This window comes from Vanellus vanellus (assembly GCF_965231255.1).
Source record: "Vanellus vanellus genome assembly, chromosome: 2".
NCBI classification, from domain to species: Eukaryota; Metazoa; Chordata; class Aves; order Charadriiformes; family Charadriidae; genus Vanellus; species Vanellus vanellus.
Window position 1 is genome coordinate 160,998,785 of NC_138906.1, and position 26,179 is coordinate 161,024,963.

At 40.6% G+C, this 26,179-nt stretch overlaps 1 protein-coding gene across 1 annotated transcript; it reads right to left on the reverse strand.

Moving 5' to 3' along the window:
- Nucleotides 1-978: 978 nt before the first annotated feature.
- On the reverse strand, nt 979-22,763 carry OC90 (otoconin 90; the record flags this gene model as incomplete). Its single annotated transcript, XM_082499254.1, has 13 exons — nt 979-1,289; nt 1,756-1,862; nt 2,942-3,116; nt 4,927-5,025; nt 5,391-5,540; nt 7,360-7,416; nt 7,730-7,780; nt 12,705-12,833; nt 14,233-14,345; nt 18,298-18,472; nt 18,742-18,801; nt 19,022-19,087; nt 22,748-22,763. The coding sequence occupies 13 exons, from the start codon at nt 22,761-22,763 to the stop codon at nt 979-981; spliced, it is 1,509 nt and encodes a 502-aa protein (XP_082355380.1).
- Between the last annotated feature and the right edge of the window lie 3,416 nt (nt 22,764-26,179).

Consider the following 26,179-nt stretch of genomic DNA (forward strand, 5'->3'; position numbering starts at 1 on the left):
CCCTAGCTGGTTTTTTTTTTGTTGTTGTTTAGCTTTCTTATTGGTAGTCGTGTTCTAGCGATTTGATTTCTTGTGGCAATATTTTATGATCAAAGCATAGTCTAAATTAGCACCTGATCAGGTAAAAGGATGTACGTATCCTTGTATGCTGCTCTTTTCTGATAACTGGTGAATCTTATGAGAAGTGAATTTGGAAAAAAAACAAAAAAACAAAAAAACAAAACCAAAACCAAATAAACTTGGGTTCAGTAAAAAGCAGAAAGCATTATTCCAGTTTTACACTACGTATTTCAGAATACATTAGTTTTAGTTGATTCCAGGAAGCAGAACCTTTAAAATGATTCCCTTTAGCATCCTGAAATCTCTCCAAACTTGAGATAACCATGCTTAGTACACAGCTTTGGGGCAAGGAATGTGTCTTTTACTGTTGTGATCTGGTTAATCAGCAGAAACTTTGCAGGTTGGAAATTCCATTTAGATAAGATGGGAAGAAAGAACTCATTTTTATGTAATTACCTTACCTTTTCTTTTGGGTGTTTTGTGCTAAGGTCAGTAAAGGAAGAATATCTGCAAAAGGAGTTGGAGTAGTTGCAGTTTGGTTTAATTAAAAACCTGAAATACTTAGCCACCATCAGCAAGATCCAGTCCGAACCAACTACACAGCCAACAAAAATCAATCTTTGATCAGGACGGTTTTTACATAGAAATCGAATGAAATTATACAGAATACTGTCAAATAATTATTTAAGGCAATATCTAACCTAAATAGACGGTCCATAGCACCGACTTCACTACAGTAAGGATTTACACAGCCTAACGTTTAACACCTAGTCTATGATTACGTCATTTGTGTGCTGGAAAGTGTAAGGCAGCATGTAGAGCGATAAGAAAGAGTAAGCTATGCGGTGGCTGACTGAAAGTCTCCGTGCCGTCTCCCAAGCGCGTGGTGGTGGTGGTGGCGGTGGTGGCGGTGGTTGGTTATCTGCCTTCATGTTGCACAATTCTGGAGTTTCCAACGGGACGGTGTGTCTCTCTCTTTGCTCTTCTCAATACGCTCCACAGCGGACCTTCCTCCTCACTGCTCTCCTCGGAGCTGGAAGTCCCGGTGGCTGTTTCTGTGCCAATGGAAGGCCTTTCATAAGGGTCTTTTTGGCAGGAGGCTTTCTCCTCTTGGCACTCCTGCCTCTGTGGAAACTTAAGGCTTTCATTGAAGAAGGCAGAAGCCATGCACTGGGCTGCTGTCTCATCGCAAGCACACAGTAGTTTCTCACATGTGCTCCAACCAATACCTTAAAAAGAAGTTTCAGAATTAATGTTTGACAGCAGTTACCATTAGTCGATGTGTAATTTGCCGTGGGTAGATGAGCTTTTGAAAATAAATTTTTCAAATCTGCCTTGAATTTTAGTCTCCAGATTCACCTTTAGTCATCTAAATATAAGCCTGATACCACACTGGCTTTAGTCGAATTTGGGAACATGAAGACACCACCAACTGACTTCTGTCTCCAGTCATAAAATACCTGAATGCAATTTTCTCAGCATGACCCGATCACATCATACACAGTGGGGTACTAACTTTTACCTCAACTAGGAAAAAAGCTCGTTTTGCGGTTAAGCATTGCTAACATTTTGTAAGCCAATTTTTTCTGTCTCCATACTTGGTTCTAGCAGCTCACAGGCTTGGTGGCCTTCAGTCTGTAATGCTTTGATACACTGTCGTCAGGACATCAGAAAATTCCTCTAACCCGAACTTACATTTTGGCTTATGGTCAAAGCATACAACTTCAGATCTTGAATTTCGTTCTGCATGGCATCCCAGTTTCTTAACTTGTTCCATACAACAGTGATGAGTGAAGCAGCATCTAAAATAAACAATGGATGTAACTGAAAAATACTCTTCCTGCATCACAGAGTACTCGCAATATTTTGTCTATTTATTTTCAATGCCCATTAAAACTGAGAATTTTTTTTTTCATATAATGGAAAAATCTTTTCCATCAGGAGGAAGGAAAAAAACCCAAACCTGTTCCTAATCTTCTCCTATACCTGTTCCTACTTTCAGAACTTCCTTCATAATTCCTTTGGTATCAGTTGCTTAACAGTGCTGTAGTTTTTTGGTGTCTTTTGTTTTATTTTTAAGACATATGATTACAATTTTGTAACTATGACCTAATCCTCTATGAGAAATGTCTTCAAGTGTTCAAATAGTGTTGGCTGAAAATCTGAAAACTGCATCATGATAGCCAGAGCCATGACTACCCTTCATGTGGTCTACTTGATTATCCGTAGGCAATCTTATTTGTGCGCAAGTGTAGGAAATTGTGTGTGCTGTATATTAAGTGTTATACTTAAACCTGATGTGGCCCCAACTATTATAAACTTCCACACAGGCAGAGATTTTTAGTTCTAAATGCAACACTTTTAAATGAGATTTCTTTACTTTGGTTGGATTCTCTGCATTAGTCTGGAATTACACCTCTTTGTCAGTTGTACCTTGACAGCACACAGTTGGCTGTGGCAGGTCTCTCTCAAGCTGTACTCTCTTCTGAAGGACAGTACGCCACATATGTATGTTAACTCTTCTGTTCATAAATCACTTTCCAAACTGTCTCTTAGCCAAGTTTCACAGCAATCCTTATCCTCATCTCTTTTGATATACTCTTCCTTCTGCTCTACTTACCTTCCATCATGGTCCTTTCTTATTTTAATTGAGTTAGTAGCTTCTCTCCAAAACAGTGATGCAATAACAGAATGTGTCTTAGGGACATTAGACTATTTCATGTTTTAGGTATTTAAGAGGCTATTTATTTATTTTCAAAATGTGGCCTGACTACTGATATGTAGCAATGCAAGGCCCAATGAAAGGTATACTGATCTTTGCTGGTCCATGGGCACCCCAGTAAAACCCATAGTTAATGGCAGATTATAGAAGAGCCCACACCTGTCCAGCGCATCAGCAGGGTAACCTCTTCCTTCTTGGCCACAGTAGCAACCGTAAGACTCAAATTCCTCTGGGCATCGCTCAGTTAAACAGAACAGCATTTCTCCTAGCTGGGGCAGCTCCCTCTTCGCTCTTCCGTTTCCTCTCTCTTGCATAAAGGTTAATCGCTCACATACTATAAAGCAAAACATGTTATTTGACACATCATATTTTCACTGGTTGGGGGCTCTCCTGTGGCGATAGAAGTATTTTCAGAGCTATCAGAAAGCTTTAGAGACAACATTTTACTATTTCTAAATTATTGGTCCACTCTATGAACTGTGGCTCTAAGAACACTACTAAGCAAGACAGCAGAAGTGGGGAGAAAATGTTTAAAGGGGAGAGAAGATATAACTTACAAGTCAAATTGGATCGCAATAAGAATACTTTGCAATCCTTTGTAATCCTTCATAGTTAATTTTTTCTTCTAGAATATTCAAACCTAGCTGAGTATTCAGTAACTTCTGTCTTGGCTAATTCAGAAAATAGACCCCTAACTTCTTGTGCTTGCACAGTGATAGCTGGGCAATGACTATGGTGTGCTGGAGGAAACAATAACTCTTTTTTTTTTTTTTTTTCATTTCAAATACCTTTCACCTAGCATTAAAGGTGTACTGGGACTAAATTGTGCATGATTCCTTCACGGTACGCTTATAAACTTGTTCCGACAAAGCTTGGCTACCGTCACAAAGCAATCAGTAATAGTGATGTTTTCCCAAAGGAAAGATTCTGGATTTTCACTTCAAAGAGAATTGTTTCCCGATCTTACAAAACAGGGAAGACCACCTTGGATTAACACAATCACTCTTGTTGAATGCAATTCAACTGGACCTGTGATGCCTCTATCCCAAATGCAGGAGCGATCTGTCGCAATGGTTACTGTGCTGCTGAGGTTGTGGCACCTCTGTGTCCCAACTCTAATGCCTCTATGGCTTCAACCACTCAGGAAGAGCTGATATTGTAGGAAATATCCCCAAAGGTTGAAAGTGTGTCCCGTGTCAGGAAAACCAATGTGAAGGGGCCTCTGTTGTGACTTTGCCAGGGAAAGGGCTTGAAGGGTGTTTGGACTGGGGGAGAAAGAGGCTGTTGTTCCCTGTGCATCCTCCTTGCTCCCATGAGTAATCCCATCTTCCCTTCTGCAGCTCTAGACTGACTGTTCTGCTTCTTCCAGGGACAGCCCTGGATTACTTCCCCCAGTAGGAAATTCTGCCCATGTGCCTGCTTGGGTCTTTGCTCACTCATGTTAATTCACCAAGAACAAACCTCAGGTTTGTGCACTGACATGCCCACTCTAAAACAGATTTATTCCATCAATTTTTCCAATTTGATGGAAGGCTGGGTTGATTCTTCGTCTGCTCTGTTTCAGTTCTGGGACCACTTCTCTCTATTGTGAAGCCTAACAAGATGGATGGGAGAGTCCGTGAGTGTGGATTTGCAGCACTGACAGTTCTGAAATATCTTGGGACCTCTGTGAAATCGGGGCAGGAGTTTGAACAGAATCAGAAAAGGTGAGAAAAAGGTTGATTCTGGCAATACTTTGGCAAGAGGTCAGCATGAGGAGCAGGGGAAGCACCTTTTATTGCTTCTGCTGCTTGTAAAATCAAGTAACTCAAAGATGTGATTAAATTACTGCCTAAAAACAAAAGCAAGGGGAAACATTCACTGAGCTCCTTTTAGATCTTGTACTGTAGGAAAAATGTACTTATAACCTAATCATAAATAGCTTTTGTAAGTATTAAGGATAACACATTGGTGGGAGAGGTTAAACTGTTGGAAGCTTCTGCAGGTGACTGCATCTCCTGTTGTTCTTATAAATACCAATACATATACGCTTGTCTAACTAGTTTAGAATAACTATAATCTTTATATATACACCTCCCTTTTAATGTAGAGGTAGCTGAATATTTCATTAGATACAACTGGGGAAAAAAAAACCCTTCATTTACCTTTTCCTGCAAGTTCATGGGGTCCCGTGTCAGACAGCACCAGTTCCAGAGCTATTCCGGAGGAAGCTGTGCTCTGGTCAACCCTGGCAGGGCTCGTCTCTGGAGATGGCATATGCACAGATTAGACTTGCAAAAGTAGAGTAAACTCTTCTTTCAGTAACATGTCCAGAAGTGCATATTCTGAACCATAATGAATTGGCCGTTTTCTACCATTTGTTTAATTCATCGATGGAAGACTGCTCATTAATGGTTAGTTGAGATTTCCTGGTTAGTGTTTGACAATGAACTGCCCTTTCCAGTGCGGTCGGTGTTGTGCGCCCTGTATTCTATGTAATATATCCAGATTTAGGAAGAAAACAGCGTTATTGTACATGTCTATGAAAAATGCTGAATCCTCAGATAGCTGGGAACAGGAATAGGGGAGTGCTGTAAATTAGTGTAGGTGCAATTCAGTTTTTACTTACCTTTTTCTTTTGTCCTTGCAGATGTGCCTGCAGAAATCTTCTCGGTGGGGACAATTTTGACTTGCATTGAGTTAATATCTCCTGGGAATGAGGCTGGGGAGGTGGTTATCTCTTCCACTGGGACCACAGCTTCCATAAACCCATCCTTTTCTGAATAAGCAGAAAGAAGAAAGTGGAAGAAGACATGGAGCAATAAACAGCAAGATTTTCATTTTAGATAGAGGGTCAGAGTAATATCCTTAGGCAGAACTTGTGTGAACTGATGGTCATAGAGAAAAAAAAAAAATCAAAATGGGGATTGGAAAAGCAAAGAATACCCACACTGGTCATTTCTTCACATTTCTTGCCTTTCAGAAAAGAAGATGCTGGTTGAACAGGACCAGTATACCTACTGATTTATTATTTTTTTTAATTTTATATGTTGCATACTGGGGTAAAGAGCTGTGCCATCTGCTGAAAATCATATTGGTTACTGATCAGTCAGCCATACTGAGAGATAAAATGCAGGTGAGGTGTCATTTTCTGAGTAAATTCCTAAAAAAGAAAATAATGTCCATTCACATGAGGGTACCAAAACTGGCAGCAACATCAGGGAAGGAAGAAAATTATTTGACTGGTGCAGAGCTGGGCAACTGAAGGATTTGCTTCATTGTAACCACAAGCAAATATTAAGGAGAAAACAAGTTGAGGATGAATAGAAACATAATTTTAAGGAGACTCTTTATCCTAAAAATGAAATTGGTATTTATTTTTAGATTATCTGAAGCTTTATTGTTGACCAGGAAAGTTTTGTTTAATATCAAATGCAAATCAAATGGTATCATTTTTCCTAAATGTCAATATGAAGAATGTGGCATTTCACAAACAAAATACTTTGAAAATACTAGTGAACATGTGTTTCCACGTTTTTAAAACCTTTCCTTTTAAATTCCTTGGCTGAACTTATAAACTGGATTAAACTCAAATTCATTAAATTTGTTCCTCTGAAGTTCTGTTTTTAGTATGTATTGAAAATAACCTGTCATAGGATAAGAGAATACATTAAAAAAATGAAAGTACCACTAAGAACACAAGCAAGATCATGAAAGGTTGCAGAAAGGGAGCAACAGCAACACACTAGTTTTAATAGCTAACGAGGTGCACATTTTATGCCACTTTGTTTGACAGTGATGTGTTGAAATGAAAGCGACTCCTGTTAGATGTAGAAAATAAAACTGGAGTTTGGGAAATTCTGCACGTAGCTAAAAATAGATATTACAAATAATCTTCCAGGATCCATGCAGATCTCGCAACACAACACACAGACTTTCTGGTACATTCAAGTTAATGGAGAAGAACATTTAGTGATTTTGACCAGTGCTGAGTACAGCGACACTGTATTTCTGTATGGGGGTGGGAGACGTGGTCCAGACAGTGTGATCAGAGGCAAAAACTGGCTACTTTCTACTCTCCATATTCAGTGTTCCTTGGCATTTTTCTAATTGTTTCAGTCTGTCTGAATGATCCTTTGTATAAAAAAGGGGCCACTGAAAACTCCACTTCTAGCTGCAGCTACTGGTGTGGCTGTGCTCAAAGCAATAACAGCTGCAAAAGCTGAAGTAGGTTTTAGACTGGGAAAGAATTCCGTGAAATTCTGTGTAATAAAGGAGGAGGCAAGATCAAAATGACCTCTTCTGGCAGCCGATGCTACGAATGTAATTCAAAGGACCAACTGTTACATTGGGAAAAGCTTATATGAAGAGGTTTTCACAAATACTTGCATGAGGAGTGCAAACGAGTGGCTGGAGGCAACCAACAGCGAATACTTCTTAGTCTGGTTTTATTGTTTGTGTATCTGCTGTCTGACCCTGATCTAAATCTGATTCCCTGGCAGCCCTGTTGTCACCATGCGTGTATTTTCAGCTGTGATGCTTTTAGATGAAGTATTGCTGCATCAGCCAAAGGAAAAGGAAAGCTGAGAGTCACTCACCTTTTATCGAGGGGACGGAGGGAGCAGGAGCTGTACCTCTGATGTCCCTCGGGGTAACTGTACAAAAAGCAGAGGCATTGTGGTAGAGATCTACATCCTCCAATGCATTTCTGGAGTGACTTCTACTGAAAACGTCATAGAGCTTAACCAGACATCATGATTAGCCTTGTTTTATAAAGAGAGTAATTAGGAGAAATGAAGTGGTTTGCTCAGGGATGCGCAACTCAGCAGAAGAACTGGGGGTATAATCCAGAAATCCTGAGCTGCACATTTTTGCCTGTGACACCATAGAGCTTCATTAACCAAAACCTGTTTTCACCTGGAATGAGGAGTGACTGATTCATCAACAGAAGCGTAATCAGAGCCTTACCCCCAGCTTTGGAAGTCCCCAGGACCATCTCACTGGGCTCGAAAGAAATCACTGTTGAAGACAGAAAATGTAAACTCAGAAAACAAGTTTCCAGCGCAGACTCTTATGAGACATCAAGCTGCTGAGAAGAGCTTTTTCAGCGAAGCAGGAAGACCTAGGCGTTTCTTGTACAGAAATTTGCCCATTTTTCTCTGTGGTGCATCGATTGTTGAAGACAAAGTGATACCCATAAAATAATCTCATTGCTGCGTTCAAATAATGTGCTTTACACTAACAAAGAAGCAGAATAAGTATGAGTGAAGTGGCAAATTCAATATTAGATCCATTTGACAGACAAATACACTGAAGAGACCTAGGTCTAAAATCTCATTGTTGAATGAAGAAGGATGCCACATTTGTTGTGAACACCACATGTTTACCTACGCTGAAAGCCAAGTGCAGACAGGCAGCTACAAGCCCAAATACTGCCCTAACCTCTAATTTATTTTTTTGATAAACTTTTTGCATTTGTCATCAGCTACATTTTGATAAATTATAAAAAAAAGATAAAATTCTGCATCTTAAAAGATGAATGTTAGGATGTTGTGATGTGAGGAAGAATGTCTTTGTCTTTGAACAGGTCCCTGAGTAGTACTTAGCTTCCCAGAGTTCTCAATGGTGAAGCTCCTGTGGGCTTAAATGGGGAGACAGCCAGTTAAATGGGAAATGGTTCTCCAAATATTTCCTTCAAAGTCTGTCTAGATATGTTATCTGTGATACTTGTTCAGTTTTCTAAAATTCCTAATAAAGGTTTTTATCCCTTGGCAATATTTTGAGCCTCAGGATGAACTATGCCTCTTTAGAGAGCACAAGTAATCATCTTCTCGGGAAGTAAAAGATTGTGACAGATGTGCAAATACAGGTGCACTCACTCCTTCAGGAGTTCTTAGTTTTCTGTTAACAAGCCTCCCAGAAGCAGCTAGAAAAACATGAACCAAGACTGGAGCTGTTGCTAGGCAAGAACAAGAAATCTCTGTTTTTTTAACCCTCCTTGATAGTACAGGAGAAGTATGAAGGAACAGCCACTACTTACACTTAGCATAAAGCCTTTTCAGATATATGTCCCTATGCATGTGATACTTTTTTAAAAAACAAAAAAGTGTTGAAGTCTGAAACATTGTTTCTTAAAAAAAAAAAAAAAAAAAGAAGAAGAAAAAAATTCCTTATGGTTTTGCATTATTCCACTTAGGAATAATGCAATAATATATAAGTGAATAATTCACTTAGGGCAATGATTTGCTTTGAGAAACACAGAAGAGCACACTAAATATTGAAACCAGGTTCTTAAGTTCTCAAAAAGTGCAACTTTCCACCTTTCCCCACTCCTGCAAAAGAACTCATGAGTTTCTCTGAGTTGAGCGGTGGCTTGGTGGCACCCATCCAGGGCACATTGCTTCTGCACTTGGCCGATACAGGGTCTCTGTACATGACAGTATGGCTTTGCTTGTGATGGGGCCACATTACAAGAGTGCTAAATCAGCTAAATCAGGCAGTGGATGGTCTAAGAATGGTCTCCTCCTGTATTTCACTACTGTATGACTCGTCCCTCTCTTGCTATGTGTGCCCTCCCAAAGCAACCCAAGACTTTGGATGACTTCTCTGCACGGCCCTTTGTGTTGTAGTGCCCACCACACAGGTAGGAAGAGAATAGTTTTCTCACACCACAGCAATGAGATTTTGCAAGGGTCCATTCCTGAACAAGATAGCTATTGATTGTAGCAGAAAAAAATGAATACTGTCAGAAGAGCCACTTGGTCTCGTGGTTTAAGTACTCACCCAAGAGGCACCAGAGTGAGAGGGACTTCAACCTGGATCAATACACTGTAAGTAAATAAACCACCAAACTGCTGGCTCATTTTCAACAAACCATGCCCAACTTTTCCTCATGCCACTGTTTGATCCTGTATAATTAAATGTCTTTATAAGACAACAAATATGCAATGGTCTGTGGGTCCAGTGGTTGGCACCCACACAGCATGTCTCTGCCAAACAGCTCACCTGTTGTGGCCCATATTCCCAAGGAAAAAAAAAAAAAAAGGTCTGTTTGAGTGAAAACAGGTTTTGTTGTAGAGTGCTCATTTTCAGCCCTTGGGAAACTTACAGTCAGCACTGGTTAAGCACATCACATGCAGAGATTGAAAAATCACACCTTCTCATTCAGTCTTGAATTTGATCACCAAAACATTATATCTACTTTTGTATCTGTCCTTTTAGAAGGGCAGAAAGAAAGCAGACAGCTTATTCTTGTATTTTATTCTTTCAGCTTTTGGGAGCTGAAAACAGTGCTTCTTGCACTGTATGTTACAAACCTTCTTCCACGGATGCAGTTGCAGCCTGTGATTTGTCAGTCCCATGATGAAGGGATTCTGCAAAAATAAAAGCTTTCTTACTCCAGAGAGTCATGCCTTAGGATGCTTATTAGACAGGATCTTGGTGTAACAGAATGGAACTTATTTCTAAATGTTACTACTGTTGTGCTTTTCGTACAGGTATTGTATGATATAAATATAGCAAATACAAACCTAATTATTGATAATTACAGTAGCAGTATTAAAGACCTGGCTTAATATTGTTTCCCTGCTAAATACTAAATACAAATTGTAAATTCTACTCAGCAACATACAGTATCATAAAAAAAAATCCCTTGGTCACAAGTTAGAACACAGGAAGTTCCGTTCAAATACACGGAAAAACTTCTTTACGGTTCAGGTGACAGAGCACTGGCACAGGCTGCCCAGGGAGGTTGTGGAGTGCCCTTCTCTGGAGATTTTCAAGACGCGCCTGGATGCAGTCCTGAGTAATGTGCTCTAGGCAATCCTGCTTGAGCAGGGGAGTTGGACTAGATGATCTCTAGAGGTCCCTTCCAACTCTGAAAATTCTGTGATTCTATCATAAAGGGTTTCAACCTAAACAAGAGAAACTGGCTCACAATCAGCATTCTTTAAATTCTCATTTCAGCAGGTGCTTAAATACATGGCCTAAAATGAAGGTATGAAGACAAGAATTAAACATTTAAACAGAAAACTTAAATGTTGAAATCTAGGCACTTGGCTGGGAACCTTGTTGAAGCCGGGCTTTAAATGTGCGTGCAAATAGAAAAGGATCCACCTTAAAATATTTTTAAGTTGATTTTAGTGTGTTTCTTATATTATTTCTAAATGAGACTCAGGATTCTCTGCTGAAGTCCTTCTCAGAAAAAAACAGTCACTTGGCTGAAATTTTCCTGTGCAGCTGTGTAAAAGCTTGTCACAAAAAATGGTCCTTTAGTTTATTATGATTTTTTCTCTTCCTTTCATATTTTGACATCTTGCTAAAGCTTGTCTTTGCTGCTCAGAAAGGAATTAATAGCTTCCAAAATACTCATATTGTTTTCTGAGTATAAATTTATCTTGATTTAATATACACCAATCAAAGAATTACAGAGATAAGGACATACCCTCCATGTGAAGTGTTGTCATCACTCTCTTGCTGGTTGTTTCTGAAAAGCAGAAAGCTCTCTCATAGACTAAAGTGTGAGAAGGGGGTTTGTCACTGCTTAATCTGAATAGTACAATGAATCAGGAGTTCATTGAATTTATTCCTATTAAAGCAAAGGTTTAGGTAAATATATCCCCGTTTTTCCCTGTAATGAAGAATAAACCAAAATCCTTTTCCTAGAAATTTGTCAGGTAGGATTATTATTATTTTTTTTCAAAGCTTGAACTGGACAGAATGGATTTTTTTTTTTTTTTCCATTAAGAAATATAATTAGGAGCCTAAAATTAGTGGAGGTATTCAGTGAGCTAAAATTGAATTGATCTTTATCAGCAGTGGTAAAACCCACATAATTTTCCTGTTAGCACCTAACAATTTCCCCTTTATTTGTAATGTGTTGGAACTGCCATACTTTATATTAGAGCCATCTGAGAGCAGTGAAAGATTACTGGCTTGCATGAAACAATTTTCTGGCTTTGATGCAAACTTTGCTGTGGAATTTTCTTCTCCCTTGACCTGTTCACAAGGGGATGCGTACATCCAGAGCACGGTATAGATGTGTATATCTGTCCTTAGCTCTGGGATGTGTGAATACAAGCCAAAGGATTAGAAAAACTAGCATTGCTTTTTCCCATCTGTCTCAGCTTCAGAGTTCAAAGGTCCTCCCCCTGCCTTGCTCTGACTGCAATCCATACGAATTAAGTTTTTAATCCAGCCCTGTTCCCACAGGACCCGTATTCAGTCTTACAAGTCTGTAATTTCAGCTACAGAGCACGGATCGGTGCATGACAATGGACATAAATATCCCCTTCATCTTCAGAGAGGATTTTTCCTTCCAAGACGGAAAGCAAGTAACAGAGCAGAGTGGGTCTATTTTTGCCCTTCCAGCTAGTTTTTGCATGATTTAAGGGGAGATTTGAGCTAGTGATATTTTCAGTTTGGCATTCCTGCTGGTGACCTCAGTGGGTCACTAATCACCCCACGTACCACCCACTCATTCATGTTGGCCTCGCAGGGCTGGCAGAAGCATGAAAAAAAAAAAAATCTTCATATCTAACTAGAATTTCCTTGTTGCAGTTGTGTCTTTTGCCTCTTTTCCTGTCCCTGTGCACCTCCAGGAAGAGTCTGGCTCCATCTTCTCTACACACCCCGCTAGCAATTGAGGACAGCAAAAAGATCTCCCTTGAGCCTCCTCCTCTTTCATCATGTCCTCCAGCCCCCGCATCAGCTCTGTAACCTCTCCTGGACTTGCTCCAGGGTGGCAATTAGTCCATCCTCTTCATCTCTCTTGGTATTCACTTGAGTAGCAGTAAATGGGAAGGACACATGAAACGGAGAATAGAGAGACTGCCAGATTTAGTGCAGAAAAGCACCCAGCTCCTGCTTCGTTCTCACTGGGTCAAATTTGATGCCAGAAGAAAAACTGGCAGGAGGAGGCAGCCGATCAGATCCTTGTTATTACCTGTAACCAGAGACGGACAGAAGGAGACATCCAGCCCATTCAAGGAAGAGTTAATATGTGCGTTCACGAAGCATTCAACGGCAGCTTTGTCGCAGTTGCAGAGGAACTGTTCACAAGGATCCCCAGACTCTGGAAGTAAAATAAAAATCCAAACAAGGAACTATTGAAATATCTTTTCTGCCTCCTGCTTTTTCCTCCCTGTAAGTTTTGTGTCTATATTCATTAGCGCAAACCTATTTATGCTGTGCTTCTTCACATCAAATACAGTCAAGTTTAGAGTCCAACACAGTTTGTTTTCGAAACACCAAGCAATGTAGCCTGCCACGGCTGGCAATAGCCTTCTTGCCTCTGCTGGTTCATTCTGCAGAGTACTGAGGGCCACAGAGTAGTGCTTTGCTGCCTCTGTTTTTTCCATGGAAAACTTAACCCAGCTGATAACTGAGTTTGATATTTCACAGTCTTCATTAAAATATTCCTCCTAACCTCAAGAAGTCATAGTCCACAAGCCAAGCTTTTAAAGTACGGTGTGACTTGCTCCTTATAAAGAGTTTGCTCCTATGAAAAAGTTTCCTAGGAAATACTATTTTCTCACTTCAAAACCTTCTACCTTTCAGGATTCAAAAAAAACCATTGACCTTTCAGAGCTGTCACACTTCTGTTTCACATTTATGATGGGGACTAGTTTTTTTCTTCCTTTTTTTTTTTAGTTTGAACAAAATATTTTCTGCTCATTAAGTATGACAACAGCTAAAATAGCACTATTCATGTTTAAACGCACTTGGACCTTTATAGATTGGTCTAAATAGCAAAAATGATTTTACCTTGTAACAAGAAAAGGAAATCGGATCATATCGATGTTTAAAAAAGCTATAAGGTATAGTTTGGGGATTCTGCTCCTCTTTGCTGGTATCCTCAAACCATGTTCTTGCATATAGTCTTTTCTGAGAATCAATAGTTGATGAAAAATTATATTAAAATCAATTAGGTATTAGAGACCCCCAGTCCACACTTGCCAGGACTGTATTAGTATTGCATGGAGTAGCTCCTATTATAACAGAATGGTCTCTGCCCTCGCTGGTGATACTGTTGTACCTGATGAGTGCATATGACCTTGTGAACAAAGAATTTGATCCCTCAAAGTATATTAAAATCAGGCCTTAAAGCTGCAGAAGGGAACTGTTTTTCAGGCCTTTCCCCAGCATCCGCTGCATTTCTGATGTGTGGAGATATCTCAAGCAATGCTTAGTGGTCCTGCAAAGACAGGGAAACCTCAGAAGAGGCTGCCTATTAAAGGAGCCCAACAAGTTTCTAGTTATTGGACTAAAAATTCACTGCCTAGTTCCACTTTGATGCTTCTGTGTATTCCTATTTCCATTCACCCCTGAGCAGAACACCGAAACCCTTAAAAATCCACACTCGGAGGTGCTTTCTGCTTAATTTGTATATGACTTTTGGTAGTTAGACCAGAACAGATGTCTCGGTTGTGGTGAGGCTCCGGTGTTACGGTCTTGTGATAGGTTAATCTTACCACAGGTCAGGTTTTCAGTAGAGCAGCTGACATCTGTAGAAATCTTTGATGGGTCCCATGTGCACTCCATCTCCATTGCTTCCTCATAGCATTTGCGGTGCTGGAAACAGCATCTTAAAGAATGAAATAATGGAGTTCACACAGTCTAGTTTCAGTTCAAGATCAGACTGCAATGCTTTCGTGTTGCTCTTACGCAAGAACATGAAAGATGCCATGGGAGAAAAAGGGGTCCTCGGTGTGGTCCCTAGACACAAGAAAGGCTGAGTACTGCTTTTCCCTGAGTCAGTCTAGTAGGATAAGTACAGCTGGATGCAAAACTCACTGTTGCGATCAGGTCTGCGTGCTGTGGGAGACCACACTTATATTTCTGTCCTGAGTTCTTACAAGGACTCTACAGGGAGTTTAAATGAGAAATCCACTATCTGTGCCCAAATATCCACCCGCAGCACTGTCAGCTCACTGCCAAACAGTGCCCCATGGCTCAGCCCTAGAGGTCTTGGATCCAATCCTGCCATAACCTTTCTCAGAGCAGATTTGGAGAACTACACAGAACCTGGCACTCATGGAGGGTTAATATCTCTGCAAAGCCTTGTGAATCCCGGTGTCTCACTGAGACTATATAAGTATGTGCAGTGTTATCCTCTGTTTCTTGTACTTTCTCTTTTGTGCAACAATCAGAATTAAAATGCACCTTTTAGCCATGGGAAGGGGCCACAAAATATTTTTCTCACACTGGAGTAAAGCAGCTTTCTCCTGCCACCGCACAGCAAAGGCAATTAGAAGCTTTGACTTTTCCTGCAGCCCTGCTGTCATGCAGACCACAGACACCTGCGTGACCATGTTAGCTGTGAATAGCAATGAAAAGTCAACCAGAACAACCAGCTCTTCCTCAATCCTCTCTTCTCTTCAGCAGGTTTTGAACAGGCAAGCCGTCTACATCCATATTATAGCAACATCTTTGTGCACTGACATCAGCTATAAATGAAACAACAGTAAAACAATCAGTCATCACTTACCCCATACAAGATTGTTACACAAATTAAGCAGGGGATTGCTGTTAGATTTAGATTGAAATATCCTCATTTCAGAGAAATGGACTGAGAACAGGGGTCTGATATTGAATTGCCATTGGTTTTGACCATGCTGAATGCAAAGACTACATTAACACTCAACCCCAGCATCTGCCGCCAGGAAGGGTTAACTTGCCATCATGATGTAAGGCATTAACATAAATTAAACTCACGTGGAATTTTTGTTAAAGACACAGTGAATGTGTTATTACACATCACCCTCATCCCTGCATACGCATGGAACCCACCGGTGGACAGAAGCGCTCCTGCACTGATGAGAGCAGGGAGCAAACACCTGCCCCTTGCGGGCGCCCTTCTCAGCCGCGCGTTCACTTTCTCACTTCCTGTATTTAGGAAGCATTCAATATTTAATCACTTACTGTATTAATAAATAATTATTACAATATTTAATATGTCCTCACAACCAGGGAAGCAATCCTAAACACCTACAGACTTTTGACTTGGTGAAAGGCACCAGTGGTGAGGTTTGCTCAGAGCTCACGAACAGCGTTATCCCAGCTGACAAAGTTTCAAAGCCCATTTTCTTGCACTCCAGTGTCTCTGAGGCCTGTTGGCGGTTTTGCTCCCTGCTGTAACCTGGTCTAGGAGACTGCGGGAATGTGTTGAACAAAGGTGAGGGCAAATAGCATTCTGCAGAGAGGCCCACATGGTTCCTCCACACCACAAATGCTACTGTGCCTTGTTTCAGAGGTGAGGCTGAAGTCTGTAAGCACCATCAGGAGCAGGGTTTAAACATACAGCCAATGACATGTCTCAACACCCGCTCCTGTCTCTGCCTGAGGTCTAGTGAGGTGTCAGCCCCTGAAAGCTCCTCTAACTGCATAATTAGTCTAATGCAAACTCCCTGCAGTTCTTTTTTGTTGATAAAGAGCACCACAACTACATCAACACTTAATGCAACAGTTAATGAGAAAATCTAGTTGCCTTCCCTTTGTGAGCAGGGGATTGTAAGACGGTTTGTCCTCTGGACATGCTTCTCTTTACCCATGGACTATGGAGGTAGACTGGGCTCCTAATTTAGATAGGACAATTAGCTACACTCTGGGGAATGGGAAAAGTTTGGGCTTATGGGCACAAGCATATTCCAATGCCTTGGAAACCTACTGTGAGTTGTTCAGCCCTTTTTTATGCAACAGAAATGGCAGTGATAAAATCCAAGGTTTGCAAAACTAGTTTCTAAGAAATAAAGTTAGTGAAAAAATTTCAACACTGTGGGAAGCGTGTCTGAGAAAGACACGTAGCAGCCACCTGTTTGGAGGATCTCCTGAACCAAAGGCATATCTGTGTCAGTGGCAAAACAATAACCAGTCTCAGTCTGCTGCAAACTGCAGTGGGGTAGCCATGCTGCTAAGGAAACCTCACCGCAGGACTGCTAACCAATTTGTAAACACAAAGTGACTCTGGGTGTTTCTCAGGGCAAAACTGCTGATAGATGGCTCTGCTGTTTCTGTATTTACACTGCTTTGCATTAAAATGAGGTTGAGTGAAACGAAAGCCCAGGTGCTCAGCTCTTCGGGTATCAATCCATTGAACTGACTTGAGCTCTCCTTTCAGCATGTCATCACGATTGTTCAGAATAGCTTTTGTAAGAAGTCCCATGGCTTTTTTGCAGTAGCAGGGTTAAATCTTCATTTTCGCAGCCATCCCGTGCTAGAAAGTAGATGCATTGATTTCCATCCAGCTATAGGCATTAGCTCTTTCTCAACCATTGCTGTCTTCACTCAGGGAATTAATACATTAGATTACATTGTTGGAAAAAACTTTTTTCTATTTAGACGTGGATGGATCTTGATTCTCTTTGAATTTCTTTTCACACCTCCTGCTGGCGTAAGTGAAGAACCATTTGATTGTCCTGGCCTGAGACCACATTTTTTTCTCACTAGTCCAATCAGGGTGTGGGGCACTATCCCTCCAAAGCACAGAGTGGAGTTTGGATGGTTTTTTTCCTGGTGCATGGTACTGGGAAGAGCCATTGAGCTACATTGTTCTCTTCTGTGCCCGGATGCTCCAGCATCTTACAACCTCTTCATGTACACAGGTATTCAGGCCAAGATCTACTCAACCTCCTAAATGCCACTTGAAGTCATATTTCGTTGTTACATGATTCTGTTGGTTAAATCCCCCACAGATGCCAACATTTCCATTATAGTCTACTATGAGCTTACATTACTGGTGTATTACACAGCTGTCACTACCACAAGTTTGCTAAGATTGTAAACTCACTAAACTGCTCAGAATAATGCTCTCCTGCTCACCTTCTTAACAGATTCTCCAGTTTTTGGCACCAATATAAGTGTGAGAAAGAATTCCCCAGTATGAAGAAATGAATGAGGTTTTGGTCTCAAAGACCTGTTCAGAATTTAGAGACCTCTGAGTAAGATATGTCAAGGAGACGGGTATGGTGTTTCCTTATTCTATTGTGTTAGTGGCTACTCTTTGTAACCCATTTAAACCAGCTGTGCCACCAGAGTTGCACCAGTGGGATTATATGCAGGAGTGGGGGACTGCTTTTTTCTGTAGGATAGGAATATTTCTCCACATCAAAGTGTGGGAAATAAAAAGAGACTTTGAGCTATGAGAAAAAAGAAGCAAGTAGATCATCACATGCTGTAGATTGTGGCCACCTCAACTTCATCTGTTTCCAAACCATACTGCAAGGAAACTGGTATGGGGCACTGGCCCAGTAAAAATATAATGCTCATCAGCAGGTGGGAATAACAGAGGACAGGGCTGATAAACCAGAGTTGAAGTTGTCTTTTGTAGGTCATAGCAGACATTTAGGTTGCAAACGAGTGATGACTAGATTAAACAGAGCTGGATGGTCTGGGGCTGACTTACCCTCTGAATAAATCTTCTATTATTTTAACAACTGTCCTTAAATCGTTTAGGCAAGTGTTCTGCTTTGGGTCATCAGCGCACAAGGGCACTGACAGCAATCCAGAGCAGAAGAGGACATCTCACGGATAAGACTTACTCATCAGCTTCATCCACTGGGAGCCCTTCCATCTCAAACCGGCAAGAGCAACCATAGTCTTCAAAGTCCCTGGGACAAAAACCAGTAGCACACTTCATTTTGTTCACAAAGTTGAGCAGGGCAGGGAAGTTAGTGAAGATGGACTGTAACCAGGTGAAGTGAGAACCCAGGCAGTCTGGAAAGAGAACAGGCATAGAATGCATGGTAAATGGAGGTGAGCCAGGTGGGGGTCACACATGGGTGATGTTTGTGTGAACGCAGAACCTAAACAAGGCAGTAACATAGGGACATTGAGCAATGCTTAACACTCAGCAGTGTTTAGTATTACAACAGTCTTTGGGGAAATCTACAGCCTCAAAATCCGTGTTCCTTTTCAGTGTATAGAAAAGCAAACCCCACGGGATTTCTGTTCAGTGCTCAAGTACAAATGGAACACATACTTACCAAAAAATAATGCAACACTTTCCACATTTTGAAAGACTCCATTGAAGAATGTGGCATTGTCTAAATGAAAAAAATAAACAAACCACACTTCTTTTCAAAAAAGTAAATGACAAGAACTGTCCCCAGACTGCCCCCAGTCTTGCTTCAGTTGTTAAGCCATTTTGAGATAAGAGTTACTCGCTATTTGCTAACAGCGCACTTCCCTGCAATGCTTCTGAAGTACGAGTGATTCCCCACTGCCATGCAATCTTATAGAAGGTAAAGCTTAAACCATTCTTACTCAAGATTCTTTCAGGTGTGTCAAGAAGCTCTGGCAGGAATGCTGGTGGCTCCAGTTCTTGGCCACCTACCTCAGCAAACAAATATGAGAGGAAAAAGATTTAAAAATAAAAAAATATCCCAACAAGCCAACAACATATACTTCATTATGACACAGACACTGCAGGCATTTTGAATACCTTCCTACACTAGCAAGCTGATTTATCAAAGCCATGAAATATTTGCTTAGCTACACCTGCACCCAGGAAAGCCCAGAAGCATACTGGTAAGTCACATTGACTTCGGCTTGAAAACCAGTCCTCTGTTTAATGGAGGTATTGCTAGTGAGGATGTGCTAGCCCTTGTATTCCTGTGCTCTTCTGAACAGTAGCACTAACTGGGATAAATCAGTAAAATTGTATAAAATTATTTTAGTTGCCTAACTACTTTCGTTGTCCCAAATGTTTCTATTCCATAACCCTGTCCTTCTCACCTATTTGAAGTCAAGAGGCTTGTTTTTTCTGAGTCCTATTATTTCCTCTCTTCCTATAACTGTTTATTTCTTAAGTTAATTATCTCTTTTTCCTCTTGAAGATGCTGTAGTATATTTTCCACACTTTTATTTTTTTCCATTTGCCATGGCCTAAATTAGAGAATTAGAGTAAAATCTAATACTCGTTCTATCCCTTTCCATTTTTTCCTTGTTCTTATCTTCTGCACAATTTTAGGAGAATGTGTTACTTTGAATTTATTTAAACTTGACTTTTTTTTTTTTTTAAGATAATAAATCAAGGGTATTTATTGGCTCAACAATCTAAAAACTGAAGAAAAAAGTGATGTTAAATTCATGGCATAGCTTATGTCTCAGAATAACTGGCATTAGGAAAACTGTCCATTTTCTCTAAAAAGAATTCTGGGAAAGAGCTGACAGTTATCTTGCTAATCTGTTGCATTTTCCTGAAATAAATATAGGTTTAAGAGAGTAAAGCATAGTAGTGGAGTTTTAGATGTAAAGCTTAACTCTATGTTTAGCAGAAGATCAGAAAAAATAGTACTTTTTTTTAGACTGTGTATAACAGCCGCCTTAGGATGTCTACAACTTTTGTGGAGTGTACAAGATGTTCATGGTAACAGTCGTACACCTCCGGAAATTTGTTTCTCAAGTTTAGTAGCAGAATATAGATATGGGATTGAGGGAGGTAGGAAGAAGTTCTTCCTCATACGTTATTCTTTTCCTGAAAGTCTTGCTCACAACGAAAAGCTTTTAGATGAACAGCAATCCATCAGAAGTGCCCTTCATTACAGCAGGTCCAAGAGGAACAGACTGCTTTCCACAAACCAGAAAAGGTCTCCCAATAAAAGCTGGCCTTTTCACAGAACTGGAACAAGTCTGTCGAAAGCTTGACAACCGTGAGGAATCCAGAGTCAAAAAAATAATGGCGTACCTTGCAAAATAAATAGCATCGAGCACTATATATTTTTACAAATGTTTGCTAAAGAAAAACTGCCCCTTATTTTGTGGCCTTAAAGCCTGTATTTCCTCTGCAATGACAAACCTCCTTCCCCCAAGTCATGTTCTATCAAATGCATCTAGAGCCAGGCTTTGACATCCTGCATAACACATTGGCTCCAGCTCAGTGTCTATTGATGAATAGCCATTGATCATTCAGTCCTTTCAGCAAAACTTTGAAAAACATGAAAATCCCATTGAGTAGAAATGAGGCAGCCATGTTACAGAACTGCTGGAAGTTGTGATTACTCCAGCATCCTTCACTTGCACTTAGTTCTTCTCAGCAAACTTAATTTGCACACACCCAATTAACACATAAATGTTTGTAGCTCCCCTGGAGAAGAATCTCTACCACAGGGTCAGCAGCTTGGTAAACCTTTGGCTCTTCTAATCCTTTCATTATGAAGCATGATGTTTCTAATTGTCACTAAGATCAATGAACGAACGTTTGCTAACAAGATTGCTTAATTTTGTTTAAATTAGAGGGGGGAGGGACAAAGAGAAAATACTTTCTGGATGAATTATTCTCTTCTTTAACTATCACATCTTTTGGGGCTATTGGTCCTACATCGTTCTCTGTATAGCCAGTGGAACACTGGAGTATGAAAATCAATCCTTTAAACCTCAGAAGACCCCGGGGAGGTCAACATCTCCTCAGCTTTCTCTAAAACCTGCTAAACGACTTGGGACTTGTCCTGAGCAGACTTGTATGATAAGTCAGCTCTTGGGCTTTCCAGTTATATACCATATCCACAGAATGACTTTCAACATTTAGATACATGTAAAAATGTTTCTGGTCTGTGTCTGTGGTGTTGCTACCCTGACAACACTTTTCTGAAGTGTTGTCTGAAAAAGCCCATCAAAAAACCATCAGTGCACCTCCAGCTGTTTTTTGCAATCGTGGCAAGTTAAAATGACGTTATTCCAGGCATGGACACAGTCAGTATCATCCCTGGGGAACAGACATCTTGATTGTGCCAGGAAAAGTCAGGGTGCCGCAAACCAAACCTGTTTCATTCATTCAAGGTAAATCCCATTAGCCCCTCACAAAGATGCTAGTTCATGCACAGATACCCGCTTCAGTCTCAGAGCAGAGATCAGCACAGTATATCCCACATAAATATATATCAATAAGCTTCTCTGAATCTAAAATTGTAAAATTTTAAATCTTTGTGCTCAGATTCTGCTCAGCTGGGGGAAAAGAACCTAAAACCTGTGGCACAGCTTTCTGAGGTTTGGGGGGAAATGTCAGAAAAATTTTTGAGTATCCAGATATTTCTGAGTGCACTAGACATTATCAATATATATAGTCACCTTTACATCTGAGAACTAAATACTCCTTTATTTTTTATGAATAAATGGGCCAGGTATTTCAGCATTGTCTCCCACTGCAGTGGGAAATGCTAATCTTCTCACTGATTTCTGTTCACGTAGTAGGAGTCTTAAGGTTCAGCTTCATCACTATACTTTAGCCCATGTGTTTTGTGTTAGACCTTTTTCTTCACTGGCTTCTAATGCACACAACCCCTTACAAGAGAGGCAACTGGTGAAGCTGAAGTAGGTCAGTGAAGAGCTTTGTCTATGCCAAGGTGCAGAGCTTTCTTTTCCGTTTAGAAATAACCCCATGGAGCAACCAGAAATTGTTTTAGACCTTCTAAGAGTCCTTCTCTTCACCTGCACACCGCTCCTCTTAATGACATTCCTACACAGTATGGGGACTGCAGGAATTTGAAATGTTTGTCCATTCCTGTCGCTGGGAAGCTTATTCACCCATGACAATAAAATCTAAAGAGTTATATGAAGAGAAAACCCCTATTCATGATAAAATTTGAAAGAGGACCTTTAGCTGAACATAAGTTATATTTCAGAATGCACTGAGTGGTTTGGAGAATTTAGACAATACACGTGTTTAATGAGTAGATTCTCTTTATAAGTAACCTGTAAATTTTTTGGAGTCTAAAGGACTTAAATAATAACCAAATGCCAGCAGAGGGGAAGTTGCAATTTTTTTTTAATATTTTTAATCCTGCTAAATCTTTCTTGCTTCACTACAAGTCCTGAGAAAATATGTTTTATAAGTAGTCCATAGCTAAGCTTATTTCAGTGTATTTAAGTGTTGAACAACTAGATTTGAGGTGACAGAAGGCATGCTTCTAAAGGATTGTTTTGAAATGCACATACTTAAAATAGTATTTAGACATAAATGTCAAATACTCATAAAAATACATTGCCACTTACCACTGTACGACACCATGGACATAGATATCAGCAGAATTACAATCATTTTTGTTTAATCCAAAGTCAAGAAAAAGCCACACAGCAGACTGGTGTGCCTGGTGAGTTAAGTAGATCAGGCAGAATGTTACCTCTTGAATCTGGGATTGGGAAGACATCAACTTAGAAAATCATCCTTTTGTACCCATATTTCTGCTTGATGCAATTCAGTTTTTACCCTTATCATAGTCAATGTGCATATTACAGCAATGTTGAGCCTTATGTGTCTTTCAAATTTTAACAATGTCCTCTATAAACCTGACTAAGAATACTTATTTCAGTATTGCTTTAGGTGAGTCAACACGCTATGTCGAAGTGCCATAGACGGAAAGTCCATTTAGCAATAAAATCGTGTACTTGAAGTTTCTTTTGTTTTGCAAAGAGTTTCCACATCTTACTTGATCTAACAGGATGTTTAAACAATTCTTCACATCATGTTTAAATGCAGTTATTGTGAAAAAAGGTGTAAATTCTGGAATTACTTCTGTTGAACCCTGTTAATCTGCAATCTGTTATGTTAGTTTGCTTCACATCACAAAAGTCTCTCCCACTTTGTAGTCAAACACTTACTCTGATCTGTGTTGAGACTAATTTAATTTATCATATATTTTCCTAATGCTAAACTCTATGTTGTTTGCATATTCAAGTTCTGGGTGTGTTTGTCCTTAGAAAAATGTGTGTAAAGAATTATTCTGAAGCTCAAAGCCTTGCACTAGTATTCATTAAATGACAGATAATAGGTTGGTTTTGAACTACAGTCACAGTTTACCCTAAATTTAGAACGATTTTCTAAGTAAATCACTCATGGAGTATTTTAGAGCCAAATATATGAACATTTACTTATCAGTTGTCAAATATGTATCTACTGTTGATTATCTGTTCCCCTAAAGTCAAATATTGCATTCATTTCTATTAAAAAACCTTGTAATATTTCATCAAGAAGTGAGTTTATAAATCTATCAGCTCTAAATATTTATAGTCTAATATCCCAAATCTCTTACCTACACATTAGTCTAAAACTCCACAGTCCCAAATAGCTTATTCTACATTGTTATCTTCTGATTCCTGTATTATAGAGTACATGTAGAAAGGCTTACCTTGAGGGATATTATTCGAAAGCAGTTGGATGGAGGACAAATGGATTTCAACAAAGTCAGTACTAAGTTATTTATACCCACTTGGATATATACCTCACCCATGTGATCACTTCCATTATCAAACCCACTTCAACATTTATTAATTAATTCTTCCATGAGATTCCTTAGAGTCATTATGCCCACACTGTATCTTAGTAATATAGCTCCAGCCATGTAAAGGATCCATACTCAGAAGTCTGTTCTGCAGGTGCATTCACAGTATAGTAACTTTCCCTAAGATTTCTGGCTGTAATTAAATAACAATCATCTCATTGTTATTAATCACTCACAAAATCTCTGGGGTATGTGAATATGCCTTTAATAGCTTAGCAAGAGGTAGTGTTCAGTGATGAAAGATGAGTGAAAATTTATACAGCTTTAAACACTGGCATTCCTCAGGGTTGAGAAGTCTGCTCTCGTCTATCCACGGTGGCTCTGATCCAAAGCTGAGTGAAATCCAGGGGAAGGTTGAGTCAGTGCACTTTGGGAAGGCTTCTCCTCATCGGGAAGGTGTGCTTTCTGCCAGGGCCAGACACAGCTACCCTTCAAAGATGCCATCCACAAAGGCAAACTGTTCACCGAGTTTTAACATGGAGAAGTGAGAAGTCTGACAAATTGAGAATTGTAAAAATACTTGTGAACAAAAGGCTTGGCTCCTCCGAGTCCCTGTGAACTACATCCTCTTCACAAAGGCCTTTGACACTGTCTCCCAGAAGATCCTCATAGAGAAGCTGTTGATACTTGGGCTGGATGAGCCCAGTGAGGTGCGATGAAAACTAGGTGGGCCCAGAGGGTGATGGCCAGTGACACAGAGTCTAGTTGGAGGCCAGTGACTGGTGGTGTATGCCAGTGATCAATACTGGCTCCAGTCTTGCTTACATCTTCATTAATGATCTGGATGCTGGGGCAGAGTGTGCCCTCAGCAAGACTGCAGATGACACCAAACTGGGAGGAGTGGCTGATATGCCAGAGGGCCATGCTGCCATCCACAGGGACCTGGACAGGTTGAAGAAATGAGCCAACAGGAACTTCATGAAGCTCAACAAGAAATGCAAAATCCTGCACCTGGGGAGGTACAATGCCATGCACCAATATGTGCTGGGGGCCACCCAGCTGGAAAGCAGCTTGGCAGTAAAGGACCTGGGGTCCTGGTGGACACCAAGTTGAACTTAAGTAAGCAGTGGACTCTTGCAGCAAAGAAGGCTAAGACTATCCTCATCTGCGTTAGGCAAAGTACTGCCAAAAGATTGAGAGAGTGGATCCTTCCCCTCTGCTCAGCACTGGTGAGGCCACACCTGGAGCACTGTGTCCAGTTTTGGGCTCCTCAGTATGAGACAGACATGAACAAACTTGAGACAGTCCAAAGAAGTGCCACAAAAGTGATTAAGGGACTAGAGCATCTCTCATAAGAGGAGGGGCTGAGAGAGCTGGGACTCTTCAACCTATAGAAGGCTCAGGGGGATCTCATCAATGCCTATAAATACCTGAAGGGATGGTGCAAAGAGGACAGAGCCAGAGTCTTTTCACTGATGCCAAGTGACATTACAAGAAGCAGAGGGCACAAACTGAAACATGGGAGGTTCGCTCTGAACATCAGGAAACACTTTTTTACTGTGAGGGTGACTGAGCACTGGCACAGGTTACCCAGAGAGGTTGTGGAGTCTCCCTCTCACTCTCCTCTTCTGGAGATATTCCAAAGCCATCTGGACATGGTCCTGGGGCAGTGGCTCTAGGTGACCCTGCTTGGGCCAGGGGTGTGGACCAGAAGGCCTCCTGAGGTCCCTTTCAGCCTCAACCATTCTGTGATTCTGTATCGATTCTGTACTGACATGTTGCCAGGAAAAGGATAGGGTCCAGTCATACCATTTCTGTGACCGGTCCTATCATGAAACTTTACAGAAGAGTGAAACATGGCAGAAATTATGTCTTAATGGTATCAAAATTTATTTTCATCTGAGTTTTGATGCTTCCAGTTGGAGTCTCCAGGGATTGCCTAAAGTGCATTTTTACGGCCTTGATGATCCTCCTTACCCGTGAGGGAACTGGCAGATGAAGTTGCTAAGCAACTAGCCATCGTATTTGAGAAGTCGTGGAGGTCTGGCAAGGTTCCTGCTGACTGGAAAAGGGGAAACATAACCCCTATTTTCAAAAAGGGAAATAAGGAAGACCCAGGGAACTACAGGCCAGTCAGTCTCAACTCTGTGCCTGGCAAGATCATGGAGCAGATAGGCACATAGTGCAGCCAGCAGCCAGCATGGCT